The sequence below is a fragment of the Akebia trifoliata genome, chromosome 8, assembly GCF_017979445.1.
Source record: "Akebia trifoliata isolate Shusen 1 chromosome 8, ASM1797944v1, whole genome shotgun sequence".
NCBI classification, from domain to species: Eukaryota; Viridiplantae; Streptophyta; class Magnoliopsida; order Ranunculales; family Lardizabalaceae; genus Akebia; species Akebia trifoliata.
This window is the reverse complement of record NC_141382.1, coordinates 6,576,791-6,599,614: the sequence shown is the minus strand read 5'-3', so window position 1 is coordinate 6,599,614 and position 22,824 is coordinate 6,576,791. Positions and strand designations below refer to the sequence as shown.

At 32.9% G+C, this 22,824-nt stretch overlaps 1 protein-coding gene across 2 annotated transcripts; it reads right to left on the bottom strand.

Annotated features, from left to right (window-relative positions):
* Positions 1-1,416: 1,416 nt before the first annotated feature.
* On the bottom strand, positions 1,417-9,453 carry LOC147395772 (Metallopeptidase M24 family protein). Of its 2 annotated transcripts, XM_086450666.1 has the most exons (13): positions 9,068-9,453; positions 8,513-8,638; positions 7,514-7,633; positions 6,564-6,839; positions 5,911-6,083; positions 5,399-5,647; positions 5,015-5,166; positions 4,250-4,440; positions 4,032-4,140; positions 3,755-3,909; positions 3,371-3,463; positions 1,988-2,068; positions 1,417-1,647 (listed from the first exon to the last, which is right to left on the bottom strand). In XM_086450666.1, exons 1-13 carry the CDS (start codon positions 9,416-9,418, stop codon positions 1,576-1,578), a joined length of 2,148 nt encoding a protein of 715 aa, XP_086306792.1. In that variant the 5' UTR covers positions 9,419-9,453; the 3' UTR covers positions 1,417-1,575. The 2 variants fall into 2 exon arrangements, with proteins under 2 accessions (XP_086306792.1, XP_086306793.1); XM_086450667.1 differs by lacking the exon at positions 9,068-9,453 and having other exon boundaries at positions 6,564-6,846.
* Positions 9,454-22,824: the final 13,371 nt, after the last annotated feature.

Genomic DNA, 22,824 nt, shown 5'->3' with positions numbered 1-22,824 from the left:
TGGGTAGTACAACCCACTATGGATGCGAAGTACGTTCAAAAACATAAACAGATGGGCCCAACTTAGGGCTATTTATTGTTGGGCCAGTTTAGGCTCGATTCATATTTAGGGCTAGGCTTGGGCTTGGGACTACGTCTAGGGATGTCAATGGATCGGATCGGACCCAAAATCCGATCCTTTTTTTTTATAACTTCTGGTCTGGATCGATGTTTATGATTTTGATAAATCCGATATCCTATTGGATCAGATTTGGATCAACCATGTCCCGTTCTGATAATATGTTATAAATTATATTATATATTTGTTGAGATATATGAAGTTTATTTAATTTTGTATATAAAATCGGGTTTGGCCCAATATGTACCCGATCGGATTGTTAATGGATCAGATCTAGATCTTAATATTGAGTTCTGATAAAACCCAATCTGATCCAGATGCGATCCATCGACAGCCCTAGTTACATCCATCGGATGGTCTGATGGATATTTTATACACTAATTTTATTTATTGAGTATCATAGTTATATATCTGGTCACTAGACGGATCATGCACGCAATCCAATGGATTTATTCTCCAATCAAACAATGCCCACATAGACACCGTTCCTACAGATAGGAACAGGACAGCAAATCCATTCTCAGTGGATATGACCAAAACAGCAATAGAATTATATATAATAGACCAAATCAGTTTAATTAAAAAAATAAGAGACAATCTTGGAATCATATAACTATGGAAGGTAGAAACAATATTTTAAAGAGAATATGCTTTGAATGCATTGGCTGGCTCAAAGGGAGTCTTCAACTCCCAGACTTATTTGGAATTGGGAGTAAAAATAAAATATTTTTTTATGGATAAATTAATAAACAAAAATTAAGAGATTAAAATAACAGAGAATCTTTTAAATTAAAACTTATAACATCTCTATAATATAATATCAAACGGGCTTTGGGATTTGACATTTCTATACTCTTTCAAATTTTTTATGTATGGGTATCAAGTTCAGGTATATTTTAAGGGAAACACTCATAAGTAAATATCTTATGTGTGGGTGTATCAAGTTTAGATAATATCTTGATTTTGTAATTTTCATTTTTTTCAATAATGTATTATTTTAAACAAAAGATATGTTGATGGGCTTTGAACACACATTAATATATGCCACGATCCCACGATGACCAGGTCTTAAAATCCCATTTGGGAGATAAACAAGTGCATATCAACCTTGCATTACAAAATTCATTAATGGGGAAGCTTTTTTTTCTCCCCTAGTTTTAAGGGGTATAGCTGTAGAAATACATTTTAAAAAAATAAAAATAAAAATCTCCTACTCTGAGTTTTGGCTTATTGGAAAATTCAACAATAAATATTCTTCTAGTTTATGATTGTAGGCTTGCAAGAAACTAGGTCACAGGGTGGAGCAGAGAAGATCAAATATCATAAAAGATATACATACACAGTATCACTTAATCTGAAACATTTTCACACTTCTACATAATATATCAAATGGTACGTAAAACAATCAATTTTTCTGCATTATAACCCTTTGATGAAAAAGCCATAATCATGAAGCAATTACTGTTCGGAAAGTGGCCTTGTATTGTTCCGAAGCCATTGTAGAGCGGAACCCTCCAATAATGGCGAAACCTGCGAAGATTGTGACATGAGAATGAATAATTAGATAAGCAGATCGTTTCCTGTGAATTATTTTCGGCATTTTTTGTTGAATTTGGGATATCTGAATGATGTAACCCTTACATCATAACTACTGGTTCAACCGTCAACCAGAATCACAATAGAAGGGATTGGTTCAAACAGTTTCACCATGTAAGTCAATGGCTTTCAGGTTATCTGCCATTCATGACATTGCCATCATTGGTCAATCAACCCACCTTTGATCCGGTTCAGTGACAGCTATGGTTTTCAGAATAATGCAATAATCTATCATAGAAAATGAAGATTTAACCTTTTGTCCGAGGCAACTAACCTTCTCCCAAACTTGCGAATGATAATCGTTGAGCCAATTGACCTCAGAAGTGGATAACAAAGATAAATCAACCAGTTTACTCTGCAAAATCAAACCAAATATAGAGACCATTGAAGTATTCAAGTTGAACTAAATTTTTCAAGAAAAAAAAAATTAACATGAACCAGTCCACGCTTCAGAAATTAGAACTAATAGAAAGAAAGAAAAAAAAAAAAAAAACCAATCCTTTTTTTGGATTTTTCAAAATGCCATAATATTCAATATGTAGGTCGGTTCGCAATAAAAAGTGTATCATTAGAAACCTTTAGCATAGATTTACAAAGATATCCACTCTCATATAATTCTATTTAAATATATTTTTACACAAAAGATCGTGAAGAAAAATAAATTTCCTAGGCTTCTATACAGTGGTAGAAGCATATCATCAATGTTACATAAATATGGGTATGGGTGTCAATTAAGCAAAATATTTCAAATGATACATAGAATTGTCATTCTTGTATTATAATAAGGTTTATAGCGGGTTATACAATGGGATGTCTTAATGAGTTATGCGCCATTTTATATCGATAGTTAAGCCATATTCAATTACCCATATAGAAGAGAATGTGTGAATGTAGTCTTAAATTTGGATATGAAATATTTTATTGCAGAAGTTAGAACTTGCAACCTATAGTAAATATTAATTTAAGGTGTGTGTGTGTGTGGAAACATAGACCATAATCCAGTGGAGTGTTATCTAATACGTATCCATTGGTTGTACTCCTGTTGAGAAGAATGCATGTAGCATAGGGCATAATCACACAAACTGCACACTTTATGCTTACACATTTCTTTTCTTACTCATATTTTGATACATCTTTTCCTTTTCATGGAGCACAAACTGGCATATTTTATGCATCCACATTTCTTTTCTTTTTAAGAATTAAGTATTTTGGGTTTTTGTTTAATTGGTGCAATGTGTATCAATGGTTCAGGGGATTTTATTTTGAAGATTTCATTTTTAGGCCGGAGTCTGTCAAGTTAGACAATTTGTGGGGAGAATTTTGATTTTTCTTTGCATCTAGTTTCATGCATTGGGGAGATATCAATCTCTCTAGGATGATCGCCTTGACCTCCTTTTGGATTGTACTGCTTTTATTCCTCTTCAAATGAAATTTATACTAATCAAAAAGTAAAAATAAAAAATGGTGGTCCTTGATTATTGTATTCAATTATTTTATTTTATATTATATTATAAATTTTGCTAGCATAAATAGTAAACCTGTTGACAGACAAGAGATTGCATTTGCAGACGTTAGCTTATGAATGAATAGTTAGCCTGATAAAGACATTGGCTTAAAAAGAACAAAACTATAAAGGACCAGAGACTCCACAGCATACCTGAATAGGGACAAAAGTGAGCTTCTCGAATCCCAGATAACCAATTCCTCCGAAATTGTTTGGTGTATTAAACTCTTTCACAAAAAGGAGATTCTGCAAGAAAAAGGCACAAGAGATCATCGAAAAATGCGAACAAGGTGGACACTTTTCAACTAACGACAAGTGTGCATAAGTATTTCCAACTTAATAAAGGTGCATCCAATCTAATCTGTAAATGTGGACAAACTAAATGTTGTACATTTGGGAAGACATACAAAATCTTGTATCATGGAGCTTGATTCGACATGTTATTAATGCAAATTAATGGGTGCAGAAACTTTTACTCTGTTGAGAAGTGCATTTTGAAATATATATGTACACATCTGATCAGAATGAAAATGGTACCTCAATCCGAATACCAAAAGAATGGTCTTCATAATATCCAGGTTCGTTGCTAATGACCATACCCTTTTGCAGAGGGGTCATATTTCCAAACCGAAAGCTTATACTTTGAGGGCCCTCGTGTACATTTAATGCAGCTCCTACACCATGGCCAGTCCCTAACCACCAAAAAAAAAAAAAAAAGACTAATTTTTTTAGTGTTGGATGAGAACATCCCTTTAATTACAGATGACAATTAAAAAATTTTACAAGAAAAGTTTATGGAATCAAGGAAAAGTACCATGCCGGTAATCAAGTCCAATCTTCCATAGAAAAGAGCGGGCAAAGGCATCCAATACAAAACCAGGAGTAGATTCTGGGAAAACTGCCTGATCAAGAGCTATGTGACCCTGTAAAAGGCGTGTGAGTTCTGCCATGTTTTGAGCAAACTACCTAATGCATCCATTTAAAAATCTACCTATATAAATTTCACGGCATTTAAGACTATAGCAGATCGACCTGTAAAACTCGGGTGAAGCATTCTTTTTGTCGTGAAGTAGGTTCACCAAAATGTACTGTTCTTGTTATGTCAGTTGTACCATCAATATATTGAGCACCACTGTCTAATAAGAAGAGTTTCTTAGCATCCACAACACTACAGGTCTCTGGCTCTGGTTTGTAGTGTATGATAGCTCCATTTGCGCCTGAACCTGAAAAGCCATTCTAGTCTTGATTAATTAATTGGAAGAAATAATAAGGGCTACAGCAGTTATACTCTAATGAACAAATTAGAGCTAAGTAGAGATTTATAAAGGACCTATGACACTAAACTCGAGACTTCTAGTTTACTTAAGGAGACCAGGAAATTCTCAGTTGGACAGGAAGTTTCTTTCAACAGTACAATTGATAAAAAGATTTAAATTTAAAATGGGGATTTTTTTATTTATTAACTTTTTTCTTTTTGGAATATCCATAATCAATAACCATGCTCTAGAAAAAGTTTTGACATGGGAAATTTAAACATAAGAAATATAGGTTAAAAAACACTAAACTAAACTAATTTAATTTTTTCTGGTAAACAAGTTCGCAATAGTTTAGCGGGGTGGGGGGAGTCATGTTTTCTTGAGAAATATAATTTTGAATGAGAAATTCGTAAATCTGTTATTCAAAATCTTGAAAACTAACAGAAGGTAGCTCTGACAGAAAGAGCATAAATCTCAAGCTCAGAAAACGTTGTTAAATCAGAAAGAAAAAAAAAATTCATGAATTGTGAAGTTGATTTACCACTAATAGTGTCAAAGCTTGTATCCATAAAACCGGCTTGCTTTGCACGGAATTCAAGAAGTTTGTCAGAAACTTCTACTTCTGTTATGATCACATTATTATGGATTTCCTCTTCCAGCCAAGCCCAAAATTGTGCTAGAGCAGCTGCATCTCTGCAAAGAAAATACCAACATTTATAAATTACAATGTCAAAATGATTCTTTAACCATGAACCATTTTTTTATAGCAAATTGAAGTAGTGTTCCACCTTTCTCATCACACTCATATGTCTTTGAATTGAAATCGACTATAAAATTGCTATTTAGAAGTTCAAACCATCACATAAGCTGACAGACAGTAAACATGATTCTAAATTATCAAGTTCAATTAGAAAGGATTGATCACCTTAAATGTGAATTCTGCATCCCTTCTAGTTCAGCATGATTTTTAATTGCCTTCGCCATAGAGATAGGGGAAGTCTTGTACACTCCGGTGGGTCCAGAAGTCCAACCATTAGGCCCTTCATGTGCACCAGTTTTACTTTTACTTCCTCGACTTCCAAGATATCTATCACATGCAGATCTGTAAGTGTTTACAATTGCAGCATTCACACATGAGGTATCCAACCAGAGTTGTACCCCTAGAGCTGCCAAACTGAAAAGATACTTGAGCATCAGAACACAATAATAACGAAAGAAATAAATCAAGTATCTCTAAGGAAATGTTTTGCTTCAGTTACACCATTTACTTATCTTATCATCAATAGTACGTAAGAAAGTTATGCAGATCAGTTAATCCAGTATCTTTCACTTCTAACTTAACTTCTTTTTCTTCTAAATTTCCTTAGAACAAATGCTTATAATAGAAGATAAAATGACATTTTAATCTCACAAAATTCTCGAGTTCCCAAACATTACCTTTCTATTTCAGAAATAATGGATTCATATGGTCTCAATTCTACTCCTGAGTTCTTCAGGTGAGCCATCACTATTGGGGTGACTTTGGAATTATCAATAAACAATTTAGCTCCATCAATCTCTACTAATAAGTATGCATACATCACAGGTGAATGTGGAACATCATTTCCTCTCTACAGAAAAAAGATACATGAATATTAATAGAATAGAGAATATATTAAAATTGATACAGCTGAAGAAAGCCACTAAAGGTTGAATGTTCAATGAGAAGCAATTAGAAAGAGAGACTGAGAAAAACCTACTCTTAAAAATTATGTTTAATATATTGATCAAACTTAAAAATGGATTTCACGATGCCATAAAAAAATTAGTTGCTAATGCAATCTATTGTAATTAAACCTTGCAACCAAACCCTTGGAGTTTACCCGAAACTTTTAAGGTAACCATATTGTAGCCCAAATCCTTAATCAAGTCCCAAGCCAGATTCCCCTAACAGCATATTTCATTTTCTTCCCTCATCATCCTGCGTCAAATTGCTCAACTAGCTTTCCGATGGTTTTTGTTTCACGTCTTCACAAGAATTAGTGAAACCACATAACTAAGAAGCAATAATCCATAGAGCATGCAAAGGGGGGAGTGGGTAGAAAGATTACCAAATTCAACACCCATGCAACTTCATCAAGCATAGAAATCACAATAGCTGAAGAACCAACTTCGATGAGCTCTGATCTTAAGGAAGACAATTTCATTGAGACGTCCACCCCAGCATATTTGAGGTCATGCAATCTTACTGGATTCATCGGAGGTTTTGGCCTCGATTCTTTCCAGATTTCATCCACGAGATTTATGTCGTAAAGATAAACCAATTCATGATTCATCTTAGAAATTTCCCCTTTCAGTTCCTCTGCTGCATCAGAAGAAGAAAGAAACTGATCCCTTCACAACATCAAAGAAAAGATGACATCAGAAACCATGCAAATATGACAGATACTATTGTTGATTTTAAAGGAGAAATAAAGCAAGGACAGATGAAAACATAAACAGACATGTAATCCTTACTATAATAATGAGAGAATGCGGAGAGTAGAAATGGTTTGACACCAAAATTTGAGCGGTCATAAATGCCCCCACTTTTATATTTAAATTTAATATAATCAGGGTCTTTTTGGTAAAAGACCAAGAAAATTGCAACCTACAGCCGTATAATCATGTAGCTTAGTTTTCAAAATTACAAAAATATCATCTTTACTATGTAATCTTCAAAATCCCTTTAAATAATATTTTAAATTACAATTAAGCCCTTTTGATACATGTGCGTTTGCACATGCCACCTCAAGTAATACTTAATAATAAATTGGAAGTTTGAGTTTTACTTATACATATTTCCTTTTTCCTTCTTTAATGTGATAGGGGAGTAAGTCACTAGGTGAAATCAGTTTGTGCTTCAAGTGTATTTAAGAAATTTTAAGATGGAATTTTAAATCATCCACATTTTATATAGTTAGAACTCTAGAGATAAGTTCAAACAAATACTGCAATGTGGTGGTTTGTTGTACAATAATATCAAAGCAGAATATTAAGATAAGCCCACGGTATAACTCACAGGATCAATGCCAATTCTGCAACCAGGAGCCAATACATCATTAAGCCATTCACTAGTTGTAGGAACTCCATAATTGCCAGCCCGCATAAGAATCCAACTAGGGTTTAACTGCTTCTCTGCCTAATCAACACAAAGGGAAAGCATCAACAAAATCCATAAACAGCATGTAATGAAGATCATCATTATCAAAGCCTTATCCCAAATATTTAGCGTTGGATATGGTTCTTATTCCTCCATACAAATTGAGTTCATATCCGGTTTAACTATTTTAATGCATGTTCTTTTAGGCCTTCTTTTCGTTCTTTTAGAATCTTTAACTTGTTTATTCCTTCTAATTGGAGCTGTAATCGGCCTTCATAGTTTTTTTTTTTTTCTCTCTCTCTCTCTCTTGGGCTGGAAAATCAGAGATCAAACCCAAGAATCAAATTTCAATTTCAACCAAGGTTTCGGTCATGTTCGAAATCAAAATAGAAATTTTTGTCCCGAATTTAGAAAAACCATTACAAAGCTTAATTTATTTAAATCCCACCTTCCTCCATTGATAGGTTTCTGTATGACATTTCAAGAAGCTCATTGAAATTTGAAAACATGGTTGAAGCGGTCATCCATGGTTGCAGTACAGAAAGTAAACCAATCGAGCTACTAATTTCTTGAAATGTGAATCTCAAATATTGATTTCAATAGAGAATTGGTTAAATCTAATATACCCAAAAATCAGCCCATTCCAAAACTTCTAACCCCATCAAAAATGGTTTACAAAAAATGGACGGTCCACGATTTTTCAACTTGTAAACTGGGGCTAGAAGTTTTGGAATGGGCTGATTTTTGGTGATGATGATCTCCTCACCGTAGAGATCATCCTCACCAAAAATCAGCCCATTCCTAAACTTCTAACCCATGTTTTGAAAAATGTTTTGCCAAAATGTTTGGTGCTGAACATTTCCCATATATATATATATATATCAATTTCAATAGAGAATTGGGTTATCTTCCTCAAACCTGTAAGAAATAACGGCCATCGGTCCAAAGAGCCGCTTTATCCTTAGTGACTACAGCAGTGCCAGCACTACCAGTAAACCCAGATATATACGCCCTCCTCATGAAACATTCAGCCATAAACTCACTCTGGGTATCAAAAATTAAACGCAAAAACATCTAATTCAGATACTTTGTTAAACCCTAGATATTGCAAATCTCACAGAAACAAAGATTCTGTAATTCCCATAGATTACAAAACTAAGATTTTTAAAAACCAAATCTAAGAACTGAAAAATAGAAATTAATACCGAAAGACACTGAAACGCAGTAGAAAATTCAACCTTTACGAATTAAAATCAGTCAAATTATATGGAAAAAAAATTGAAGTTAAACCCTAGCTATTGTAAATTTCAGAGTAATCTTTCAAAACTAAGAAATAACCCCTAAGATACTTAAAAACCCACACTTAGAACGAAAAATTCGAAATTAATACGGAAAATACTGAAACGCGGTAAAAATTCGACCTTTTCGAACTAAAATCAATCAAATTATCTGGAAAAAAATTCGAAGTTGAACCTGGTGGGCGTCTTGTGAAGGGATGATATAAGCGTCGATTCCAATTCCAGGTCTGGAGAAGAGCTCTCTTAAAGCGCGAAGCTTTTCGTCAGGTTTCATATCTACCAGTTTTCTCTGCATCTCTGATGAAGGTTTCGCTGTGATTCGATTGCAATTTCGGATAATTAAACGAGGGAGAATTGGGGATCGTTTGTAGATCGATTGGGGAGTTTTGAATTTCTCTAAAAAGGGGACTGAGAGAGTGAGGAAATGGAGGCAGCGAGCTTGACATGGAGAAGAACGAGCCATGGCGATGGTTGAGAGACTTCTGGTGCGATACAGAGGAGACATTGTCGCTGTTGTTGCCTCCATTGTCGTCTCACGGAGAATGTGTGAAGGATGTTTAAGATAGGAAGAACCCACTATCAAATTTACAATCTCTTCTGGCCCACTAAAGCTATGGACTTGGAGCTGTCGATTAGGCCCACTAATCTCAGATTAAAGCTAGGGCCGTCAATGGAAGGATTCGGGCCAGGCTTTAGTCGGACTCTCCCTGATCCAGTCCTATACCCTATCGGCCCTACGTTGGGTTAGCAGTAGCCTGACCCTAACAGACTCGGGCTTGATTCGGGCCGAATAAAAATGTCTAGCGGGCTCAATTGATATCCTAATTAACGCTTGGAACTAGGCCCAGTAAGCTATGGTATTAAGGCTAATAAAAAATGAGTTTTAGGGCCTTGATCTTGAGCCCACTAAAGCAGGGCTGGGTTAAAAAAGTCTAACTAATTAAATCCGAGTCAAGCTATGGTCTACGTTCCTGAGCAAGGTCTGGCCAGACACGTTATTAAAGCATCTCCAATGGCAATGCTATGTCAATCTTATTTTTTGAAGAGTCGTGATAAACTGACGCTCTAAAATGTGCGCGGTTGACGTGGCAAGTGCACCAAACAATAGATCTTTTTCTTTGGGATACATGAGGAAAAAGATCTACGGTTCTGTGCACTTGCCACGTCAACTGTGTACAGACCGCGTATGTTTTAACGAGTCATGATATCATTAGTATTTTTTGATATAATAAAGTGAATAAGTGTTATATTTGATATGGCACGCTCCAATGCTTATATAGAAATATGTTATTTATATTTGTATGCTTTGGTTGACAAATTAGTTAAAAATAATGTATCAAAGAATTCACTTTTCTATATCGAAATATGTTAAATCCTTTGTCAATTTTAAAGCATGGTTTTTGGGTGGTCATGCCAAAACTTGTCATTGCTACCCACAAATAGCATGTCAGTTAGAGACACTCTTATATTATATATAATATGTGAGTATTAAATATAGGTACATGTATGATATTGTAATAAAAAATAAAACTCGTACTCATTAATATTAATTTTTCTCTTGGATCATGTATGGGCTGGTGAGGTGGACAAGACTAAGCCAAGGTCTTGAAGTTGAATTCCCCTTTAGGGGCCACCCTCAAGCATTTATTTAGAAATTACCTAGTGCGTGTAGGGAAGAGGGGAATTGCACGTGCCTTGAGGATTAGTCGGGTGTTCTAAGAGGCCTGGATCCATTGATTCTCTCTCTCTCTCTCCCCCCGGCTTAAAAAAAATAAGAAAACTTACTCTTGTGTCTAACCATTTTTGAATTAAGAGGAACACTGAATCCCTATCTAGATGAAAAGTAGAATCAAATGATTTTAAATGGCTTTGAAAAGTGCATGGTTTTATATATTTTTTTCTTTATTAAACCTAAAATCAATTTGAGCTTGACCCAAGTCCATTAGAGTTGGGCATGGCCTTAACTGACCTAGGCTTGTTGGGGGTTATGATTAATTTAGAGTACAATCCACATCTTTAGGATTGAGTTAGGGTTCATCCAAGTGTCACTTGAAGTCACCCATCACAACCCTAACTATGGTTTACTTGACCTGATATGAGATCGGGTCTTATACAAAGACTCATGAGCATAGTAACTTAGATGATTCCAAGTTGACATAAGCTTACTGAAATAGATCTAGAAAATGTTGAATGTGGAGGGATAAATTACTCTCCCATCTAGATCATTCATTCGCACCATTAACATATATCTCAAGGCAAATATGCGATATCATTTAAAAAGATTTTATGTAATTTGAGAAGAATCCCAATTTTGGAGGATTATGTCCTTTTAGATAATTATTTTATTTGATAGGGGTAAAAATAATATTTTCAATTTAATTAGAATTAGGGTTAGGGTCATTATTTTTAAAGAGAGTAAGGGCATTGTAAAAAGGAGGAAGAAAATGGGAGGGGGAAGAAAGGAGAAAAGGAAAGGGGGAGACCGATGAGGAGAGGTTATGTAAAAAAATTAGAGTATAGTGGAACGACTCCCCGAAGTCGTATATGTAGGCACATTTGCCAAATCATGTAAAAAATCGATGTGTTATTTACCTTTACTACATTTTTCTATTATTTCATTAGTTTAATGATGAGATCGTGATTGATGTCAATTTATCAAAAAATCGACTTCTACAATTGGCATCGTTCGTGGGAATCGAAGAAGAAACTATGAAAAATCATGCAAAATAGTCAGGTCTCAATCAAGATTTGGACGTTGTCCCCAAGTTGAATCTTTTGCAGATTCAGGGATACTAATCCAACCTTGTGGATTGAGCAATTTGTTGATCAGGGAAAATCTTCAATGGAGCAATCATACCTATTTTGATTGGATCACATATTCTTTCAATTCTACAAAGAGCATTAAATACCCGCCATCGTGCATGCCAATAGCCTAAGGGCTCAATTAAAAACCCACCGCAGGAGTGGTCTTCATCTATGTTTCAGTTCGCACAACTCATATCTGTGGCCACTGTTGTGCCACAAGAAGTGTACAAGGTATGGTGATAGTGCAGAGGAAAATAATTGAAGATTGTGTGAAGAGGATGAGTGCACGTGTAAGGTTAAAGATGTGATGTAAAGTTTGTTGCTTTGAATAAAGGTATGCAGGTAGGGTTAATGTGAAGAGGATATATTGGCTGCTATGGCCAAGTTTACATTAAAGAACTGTATGTCAAAGTTTATGTCAAGGGATTGCATGCTGTTGTGGGCACGTTGCATTTAAGAGTTCAAAAGAGATGAATATGGAATGTTGAGGTGTAAAGGTGCATGATGCATTGGTTTTCTAATAGAGCAGAGGACGTTTAAACAATGGTAGCCACGATATCTCCAGGTCTAGTTTGACATGGTCAAGTTCAGTTTGTGGCAATTTCTATGCAGATAGTGATGAAAACATTTTAACAACGGCCACGGAGATCCATCTCAAGTAATTTCTAGGAAACTTCATCATCTATGACTCGGAATTATTGGATCTTGATCATATGAACACATAAATTAAAGTACCATTTCAACTTTCCATTCTAATTAAATTTGTTACTCAAGAGTTTGATCGATTCAAGAAACCTACCGTACCGAGCCAATTAATGTCTCGGGGGGCTTAGTTCACACTCATATTAAGGGTCCTACATGACCCAATTTCTTATTTGAGTTAACTTGGTATAAAAGTGATACAGGAGTTAAATGTAAGCCAAACTCGAGCAAGTCAAACTTACTTATTAGGAACTTGATCAAGTTAAATAGTAAAAATTGGGGGTTTAACTCAGGCCAACTTGCAAAGCTAAATAGAAAATTGCTACTTTAGTTTAAAAACTTTTACTATAAAATAAGGTATATTTTTATTTAATAAAAAATACTTGGTCCAGTCACAAGACACCGTTGAATCAAGTATATTATTGGAGTTTTTTTTTATTAGGTAGAGTACCTTGCCAAGTTAGTTAAATTGCTTGGGAACTTAATCATGCTGAGCCAAATTTTCTTAGTAGGTCGATTTGATAGATAAGGTTGGGGGTTAATTTCATGCCAAATTCGACTAAGTTTAAAGACTTCATTGAGTTAAGAGGTTCAATTCATTACTCAATTTCCAACCCATTGTGGCATATTCGGGGGGCTTAATTTAAGTCAAATTTATAAGTTAAAATTCTTAAATTATATTTGGGGGTTCAATTTAAGTCTGGACCGTGGGTTATAATTGTTAATTTCTACTTGGGGGTTCGATTTAAGTAAAGTCAAAGACTTAGATTTGGGGTTACATAAAAATGCATTTTCAGTACAATTTTAATAACGATTTTCTTTGAAGTTTTCAATAAGGTAGAAAGAATGTATTTAACTTCTTTTCAAATTTTATAAGGAAGAAAAATTATTCTATGAATCTATATTATTAAAAGAATTATATTCTATGAACTTTATGACCTATGCTTCTTCAAGTTTTTAAAGTCAATTCAACGAATTGAAAAGGACTAAAGATTAGGGTAAAGTTAGATCAACAAGTCGAACTTCACACTTCGATTTTACAAATCGACAAAGCAATGTAAGGTAAGGTCGATTCAACAAACCAAACCTTACTCAAGGTAAGGTAAAATCAATTCAATGAACCAGACCTTACTCTTAGATTCAACAAATCAACAAGGCAAGGCTACGACAAGGTCAATTCAATGAGCCATACCGTACGTACTAGTTCAATGGATTCTTTTATTATCTATCAAAGTATTAGATTATTTTGAAATCCAAATTCAATCTAGAATTTTGATCGGTTATTCTATCATTTATCAAAGTCTTAGATCATTTTGGGATTCAAGTCCAATATGGGATTTTGATCAATTATTCTATAATTTATCAAAGTCTTGAATCATTCTGAGATCCAAGTCTGATCTGAAATTTTGGTCAGCTTTTCTATCATTTATCAAAATCTTGTCTCATTTAGGGAGTCAAGCCTGGTTTGTAGGATAATAGGTTATATTATTGAAGTATCGACTTATTATTGGAGCTTGACCAAGAAAAAAATCATAATTGCGTTAAACAAGGAAGAATATAAGTTCAAGAGCTCGAAAATCATATTAGTTCGAAAATTAGGGATGGTGCTCTTTCGAGAAGGATTGTCAACAATTGTAAATTTCTCAAAGACGAATCTTGGTACATCAATCTCTACCTTTGAGATGAGACTATTGTGGAGGGATAAATTCCTCTCCCATTTAGACCGTTCATTCGCACAATCAACACATATCTAAAGGCAAACATATAACATTGTTTGGAAATATTTTATATAGTTAGGGAATAATTCTTTATTCCCTTTTAGATAATTATTTTATCTAATAAGGGTAAAAATGATATTTTTTATTTAATTATAATTAGGGTTAGGGTTTTTCTTTTTAAAGAGGGCTAAGACACGTGTAAAAGGGGAAAGGAAAGGGAAGGAGGAAGGAGAAGAGGAAAAGGCGAAATCGATTAAGAGAGGTTATATAATAGATTCAGAGTATAGTGGAATGGCTCCCCAAGCCCATGGATATATACATATTTGCCGAACTACATAAAAAATTGATGTGTTATTTACTTTTGCTACATTTTTTATGTTATTTTATTATTTTAATGGTGGGATCGTGATCGATGTTGGTTTATCACAAAATCGACCTCTACATTGAATATGTTCAATTGCCTTCACCTACTATTTTTTTTTTTTTTTTTTGATAATCAGGTATCCTTGTAGACAATGAACTGGGCCCGTATCTAGACTTTGCCTAGTTCATAAAATATGATTTTGTCCAAAAACTAGTCTTGGGGCACGTGCAACACCTACACATCAGTCGTACCATGTAAATGAGGATGTGCCCTCGTGGGTGGTTCCTGGGAAATTAATGCTCATACTGAGTATCAAACTCACGACCTACAAGTATTAACCGCTTATCGGTCCAAAATTGTCATTGAGCAAACCTCTCGGGGTTACACCTACTAATTACTAACCACTAACCCACTAGCTAAAACCATAAAAACTACATGCCAAGAGAATTATGTATGTGAATTGAAGTTTTCAAACTATAACGTATCAACTCCAAACTCTACTTAGTGTGTCACTCATAGAGATCATGTCAAGGCATTCTTCTGAAGAGGTTTATCTTGGGCAAAGAGACATTGAGGAGTGGACGTCAGATGAAGTACCATTGATAAAGTTCAAGGAGTTTGGAGAGAAGTTGGTGAAGATTGAAAATATAATTATAGAGATGAACCAAAGTGGAAAATGGAAGAATCGAGTCGGGCCTGTTAAGATGCCATACACTTTGCTTCGTCCCAACACCTTGGATCATTCACGTAAAGGTGGACTCACTGGCATGGGAATCCTTAATAGTGTCTCAAAGTAATATCAATGCTCTCTAGTTAATTTTTATTTTATTTTTTTCTTGGGAAAATGCTAAACTGACTTCCAACAACACCGCAATCAACACTATGTTGATGTGATGGTATGCACATGAAACCATACACTCCAGAAAAATCAATTGTTCTTTGTGAACACAATGTTGAAAGCAGTGTCATAGAAAGTTAGTCTAGCACAACTCTTTTTATTTTATTTTTTATGGTGTTGGGTGTTTCTCAAATAAAAGACTAGTATGGCAAGTTATTTATATCATTGTGTATATTTAAGAGGAATTTATCAAAATGGTAAAGTGTAGCAATTAATTATGAAAATAGTAATTTACCGTTTTCGGAATTAATTTTTTTACCAAAACAGTAAAATATAAAAAATTTGTATCGAAAATACAATTTTTTATTTTAAATATGCATTTACAATTATAATGTTCATAATAACTCAAAATCCAAGTAAATCTTTGGATTCACTCTCTTGCTTGACGGTAAAAAGATGGGAGAAATATTTACAACAGAAAAATAAAAGAGGAGAGGAGGATTTATTCGTAATTTCAGTCAAAAATAAAAATGGGTATTTTCGATATAAAATATTTACATTTTACTGTTTTTACTATTTTGATAAAAAATATTAATTCTGAAAAAATCCTAAATTATCAATTTTAGAATTAATTGCTACAGTTTACCATTTTGGTAAATAGTCAAAATGTGATGCATGTTTTGGTAAATCTGCCTTTACTTAACTTGATCATATCAAAATAACAAGTAAAGCTAAGTACCAAACCACGATATAAATTATAAACCTGACCAATTAATGGATCAAAAATATTTAGTGTTAATGGTGGAGAAAGTTACGCCCATATCTCTTAGTGGTCATACCGTGGAATTTATATTGGTAATGGACAAGTTCAAAACAGGTTTAGTTGAACCTTAACATGGCTCTAAAGAGATGAGTTGTACCTTAAACCAGTCCTATAATTAAGGTTATCGGGCCTAAACCTAAATCTAACTCTAACAAGCTTGGAATGGTTTAGGTTAGGATTTTACCTTAATTCTTATTTCTGCTCATATCTTTTTCTCTAATTACTTATTGTCAATTACATGTATGTGTGACATTCTCGAATCGTGATATATTAATCTCTGCAAATTTTAGTGTCAATATCCCCACGTTACCGGATTCACTCTAACTAGATATAATCATGAACAATATGATAAGCAAATTCATACATTTTTCCAAAAAATTGCATTGTTCACTCTCAAAAGAAAATGGTTTGAAATTCATTTTGTACTGTGTGCAACACCAAACCCATTATCACTATTATTATTCTGATAAATACAACAAAGCCATTATACCACCCCTGTTTTGGTCCATATTAGATTTCTTAAATGTTTTGTTCCATATTAGATATAGCCCTACATTGTGTTTGATTAATACTAGAGACACCCCTGTATTTTCAAACTGATAACACGCCCCTTACCTTGGTCTTCTTCTCTTATACTAACATAAATGGCTTAAATGCACTCTGCAAAGATTCGTTTTACAGAATTTGAACCAAGCAAACCGATGAACCAAATAACCTAACTATAAGAATAATATCGGAGTGATTTTAAAATTCACATAATTCACATTTTACTGACATGGATGTGTGTACGAAGCCATACATCTATGGTTTCATGCACACCTCCACATCAACAAAGTGTGAATCAATGTAAATTCTAAAATCACTCCAACATGACAAAAGCTAATTATAGACTAACCCTTCAACCTATGCCCTATGCACAAACGAACAGCAAATCACCATTCTATCACCAAGCTTATATTTTAGTCAAGTGGTATCTAATAAAAAATTCCAATGTGATGCATGTGACCTCGTTGGCTTAGGTGGGAGAGATTACATATTTTGACGAAGTCTAGCAAATATAAACAATGTAATAAATAAATAAATAAATAAATATATATATATATAAAGTGCAATTGGGACATTAATTAATATCCTTTTATTCTCTTATCTTATCCTCTTGATTTAAAGTTTAATTAAAAAGAAGAACGATGTACATAATTAAATACTATTCCCCGTCAAATCTTCTATTAATGAACTCATCAACTTTATGAAGTCTATATGGTGTGCAAGATGCAGATAAATTCAAGAATCGTGATAATCTGACACTCATTTTTTGTTGATTCATTGCTTCGAGATACACAAGGACACATATTTATGATTTTGTATGGTTCTATGAAGGGAGCGTACAAAAAAGGAGCATCAAATTATTACGACTCTAAATTTAAATAGATGACAAGAAGATGTGTCCATAGTAGTTGGCAAAATTCCTAACCATTATTATAAGAATAATGATGAATGCATGTGGTTGGGTACGCAATTGACGTCGCAAGGGCACATAATCATATATCTTTTTCATTGGAATACATAGGAAAAAGTCGATGGAAAAAGATGTGCAATTCTGTGCCCTTCCCACGTCAGCCGTGTACTAGAACCACATACATTCATCATTATTCTTATTATAATGGTAAATCATTGAAGATTCTCAATTACAATACTACTAAAGAACTCATTACAAGTGGGGTGATACATTTATCGATAAATCACCTATGAGTGTGAGCAACAACTATGCATATATTAAGCATGATCAGTGGCCTGTCAATTCGTGGGACGACTTTAAATATGAACTCAATAACAAATTCTTTCTTGAGCTAATGTGAAATTTATTGCCAAAAGAAAGTTGAGTCAACTCCACCAACCTTGCAATTATTTCAAGTTGTTTTCAGCTCTTACAGTTGGATTCAATTTTGTCTCTACTGGAGATTGATTTCTGAGGTACGTAATACTTTAGAAATTTTCTCAAGAAGTAATTAACTGTATGGTGTCTTATATTGCTTATAATGTTGTCTGGCTTACCATTTTATTGTTCATTTCGTCATGCTTTACTCCCTAGAGGCACAAAGTGCGTTATGTTGTTCTATTATGGGGATTAGGCTTTTCAGCCTCCACTTCTTGTGGAAGCATAGTGATAAAGTCGGGGGTCGGGAATAATTAAACAAAAGAAAAAGCTTCAAAAAAAAAAAAAAATTTCGGCCTAAGTCGAAAAAACATCGGATAAATCAAAAAGTAAAAATAATTATTTTATAAACAATATTATATATATATATATATATATATATATATATATATATATATATTATGTATTAAATGAAAAATGATACTTAAAAAATGCTAAAAACACTAATCCCTGATTTTTTGAAAAAATCGGGATTAAATCACAATTAATCATGATTTAAAAAAATGTAATTTAAACTACAATTATTAAAATCATGATTTAATCGTAACTTTTTCAAAAAAATTTGCAACAGAAGGAGGGGGTTGTTACTAGCACACGTTGGCTATATTTGATTCAATCCACTAAAATATTTCATTTTCTATAAGATAACTCACATTTAATTTGATTGGGATGTTTAACCACAATAACATTCCATATAGAAAAACAATCAGTGGTGGGTATGGAAGGCTCCTTTTTTTGGCCTAGCATAATGTGAACAGATACACCATAACTTGTTTCCCCAATCTCAAATTCTTTTATAATGGTATGGATGGTAGATTAAACATAATGAACACCAAACAAATCGGCCTAACTTTTTCAAATTGTCATAAAACTTCGTTTTTCACATGGGTCGAAAGGTTCCCATAAAAGTCTTCTTTGAGAATAAATAACGATTGCGATATGGTCATAATATGACAAATTTTTTAATTTTTGTTTTTGTTTTTGTTTTGTTTTGTTTCATTTACACATGACAGTTGAAATTAGAAATCTTTTGTATTATTCAAAAATCCTTAAACAAAATGTTTAACTTGGAATTGCCTCGAGACTTGATCGATTAAGTTGCTTCGAAACTTGACCAATGACTATGAAGGACTCTTTATAGAGAATACGTACCAAACAATCCCCTAGTAAAGTATACAAATCATTTGAGTCCCACTTAATAAAATATTAACATGTTACGAATGTTTTGAAGATTTTTTTTAAAGAAAAATACTTGAACTGCCCTTTTAGCAACTTTGTAAAGTGATTTGATCTAAAAATATATTGAGTCAAATAAAAAACTTGACAAATTTGCTGGGTTATTAATTTTTATGTGAAAAAAAAAATATTTATTAAAGAATTTTGATAAAATGACGCCATTTTTGCCGAATGCCCTTTGACGCCTTTTTCTCTCTCTTGTCTAGAGTGAAAAAAAGGAAACTTTTTGATATGATCACCTTGTGACATTCAAAAACATGATCAATTGCAATAGAGTTGTAGAGGACAAAATTATATGAAGTTTAAAAAAAAAAAATTTTAATAGTTATTTTATTTTTAAATTTGGGTGCTCAATGACTGTCCATTTTCAAACACCATAGATCAAGATTGAAAAATCATATATATATATATATATATATATATATATATATATATATTTTAATATAAATATTTTCATGAGATCTAGAAGATTGTGTTGTTGGATTGTCCATGTGATAATCAATGTGGGCCCAAATAGATTTGAAATCTAAAAAAATAAATCTATAGGCAACAAGCAAGAGAGAAGTTCTCTCTATTGCTGATGTCATTCGTGCAACATGTGAAACATTTGTTGGGTTGTGACCAAACACGTCAAGGGCGTGTGCCAAAAACGATGTCATATTATCAACACTCTTTATTAAAAGCAATTCATAAATTCAATATATTTTATTGGCTCATTTAAGTCGACTTACTAATTTTTAAGTTGAATCAATTCGATGAACATTCAAGTCCAGTTTTGAAATTATGTTTTAATTATTGAAAATTATTTATATATTTTAATAAATCTTATATTCATAGAACAAATCAATTTGATAACGATGATGACTATACTCATCTCCTTTATCATCATCTATGTGAGGTAAAGATTACTAATTTTGTGAAGAGAAAATCAGGAGTTTTTTTTCAACTATATCTTTTTTTTTCATTACTTTATAAGAGATGATCATAGTCAATGAGTTTATCATTAATTTTAATATATAAGAGTACCTCAAATAAACACGTTTTTTTAAACCTCGAAAATCATTAAGAGGGTAATTATAATATTTTTTCTTCAAAAATCCTTTTTAGACTAATATTTAATAAAAAGAGTACTAAAGAGCCCATATTTTTTGGAAGGGACTTTTTGGTACATATTTTTAAAAAATAGGTCTTTGTGATCATTGTCCCTTGAATTAACTTAGAACTAAAACTTTGTCACCAACTCATCAAGTCAACTTAATTAGAAATTCAGTCTAATTAAAAATTCATCCAAATTATATATTATATCTATTGTTCAGGGAGCAGCTCCAAATAGTTTATATAAAAATGAAAATCCAGTTTGGTCTCCCAATGGGTTCGGACCCATCTTTATTACTTCACAACTAACTATCACTTATCTACTTATCAAAATCCAAAATAAAAAAAATGTAAATAAAACTATAATTTTTGTTAGGTCGATTTCATGATTATATTGGTCAAAGTCTTATTTGACTAATTAACATCAAGATCAACGTCAATGTGGGGAGGGGGTGATGTCTCAAAAGTAGACTAGTTATTAATTATTATAATATGGGTTGGGTGGTGGTATTTTTAAAATTTTGGAAATCATCAGGAAATTAAGTAATTTAAGGGGTTGTTTTGGAATTAATGAAATATATTAAGCTGTGGTGCTTGGGTTGATGTGTTGGTATGTGAAGCTTTAACATTGAGATCATGAAAGTTGAAATCTCAAATTTCTTTTTAAAATGATAATAAATGAAGGTTGGGATCTGAGTAGGGGTGGTAATGGGTCAGGTCATGTCGTGTCGAGGTAAGAGTATTCTAAAAATTTGCCCAACCCAAGTCCGACCTATTTAGTAATTGTGTAAAAAAAAATTTTGAACCTGACACATTTATCAAATAGGTAACTTGACCCGAATCAAGTAACCGGTTTCATAAAATTCAAGGGATGTAGGGATTTTAGATTTCTTTATGAGGAAAAAATTGTCCAAAAGCTTGGGATTTTAGAAAGGATTTTAGCAAGATTTCATATTTTATTAAGGGTTGTTGGGCCCACATGGAGTATCATATTGACAATCCAACAATTTTTTAGATTTCATGGAAAAACTTAGATTAAAAACAAATTGAAAAAATATATATGTTTTGAGTTTAATCCAAGGTGTTGAAAATGGATGTCTACCAAACTTCCAAATTTAAAATTAAAATTCAACAATAAAAAATAACTATTTTTCAAAAAAAAAAAAAATTTAATTCTTAGAATTATATCCTTTACATCTTGTGATTGCGGTTAGGAAACTTTCCTTAGAAAGGAAAGTGTTTTTCTTTCCCAAACTAAAACTTTAACCCTTAATTATTTTTAAAATAACTTAAAAACACTTAATATATTTTTTTAAATTTGAAAAGGAAATTTGTAGTCTGAAAATGTTCTACAAAATTCTAGCAAAATATTAGATTATTTTAAAAACTCTTAAATAATTGTTGATATTTGAAATACCTCCTAAATTTCATGTTTTAAAACGACAAGTTAATGACACAATAAGTAAACATGTCAAAACTAGTTAAGTAAGTTGATGTTCTAGACACAACTCATTTAATAATTGTGTTGATGGATCGACACTATTATAACCCAAGCACAATTAGGCATGATCCAAATCTACTAATTTCGTGTTATTTTCGAGTTGTGTTAGTTGGTTGTATTAAGATTGCCACCCCTAAATCAAGGTAACTCATGGAAAAAACACATGATCCCAGCTGTGTAAACTTAATATCAATCCAACAATCAGGATTTATACTTTAAATAGGTATTCTTGAGATTTGTGTTTTTTGGATTCATGTAAATCTTAACCGTTGGATTTCAAGTTTACACAATTAAGATTGTGTGTTTTCTCATGAGTCATTCTTCATGAATCACAAGAACCTATCCCATAAATAAATGGGCAGTTTAAAAGAAGTAAAAATCTGATCATATAAACATACACGGTCAGATCCCTTGACTCATGAAGAATGACTCATGCATGAAAAAAAAAACACGAACCCACGTTTAAAGGCAAAACCCTAAATTGGGTGAGATTTATAAGTATATTTAAGATACGTGTTATCAAGGTAAGCATAAATCTCAAGTGTTTGGATTTTGCTTTGAAATAGTTGGCATCGATCATTTCCATGAGTCAACGGTCCCAACTCATGCATATTTTAGGTAGGTGAAGTGTCGTTGTATGATAGAGAATGAGCCTTAAAATTTTCTCTTTAAAACATTAAAACAAATAGAACTTACACGTGAGACTTTGAAAAAAAAATTATATCGAGAGAATCGGACAAAAATATGACTGTAATGTTCATTTTATTATATATGTGCCATCTGGAGAAAATATATAAACAATTATTAATACCCAAAGATTTTGATCAGGTGAGTGATGACATGTGCATACAATAGATCCTAGTAAAAATCGTTATTGGATACATTGAACTATACGAAGTGATGTATAAATTAGGATA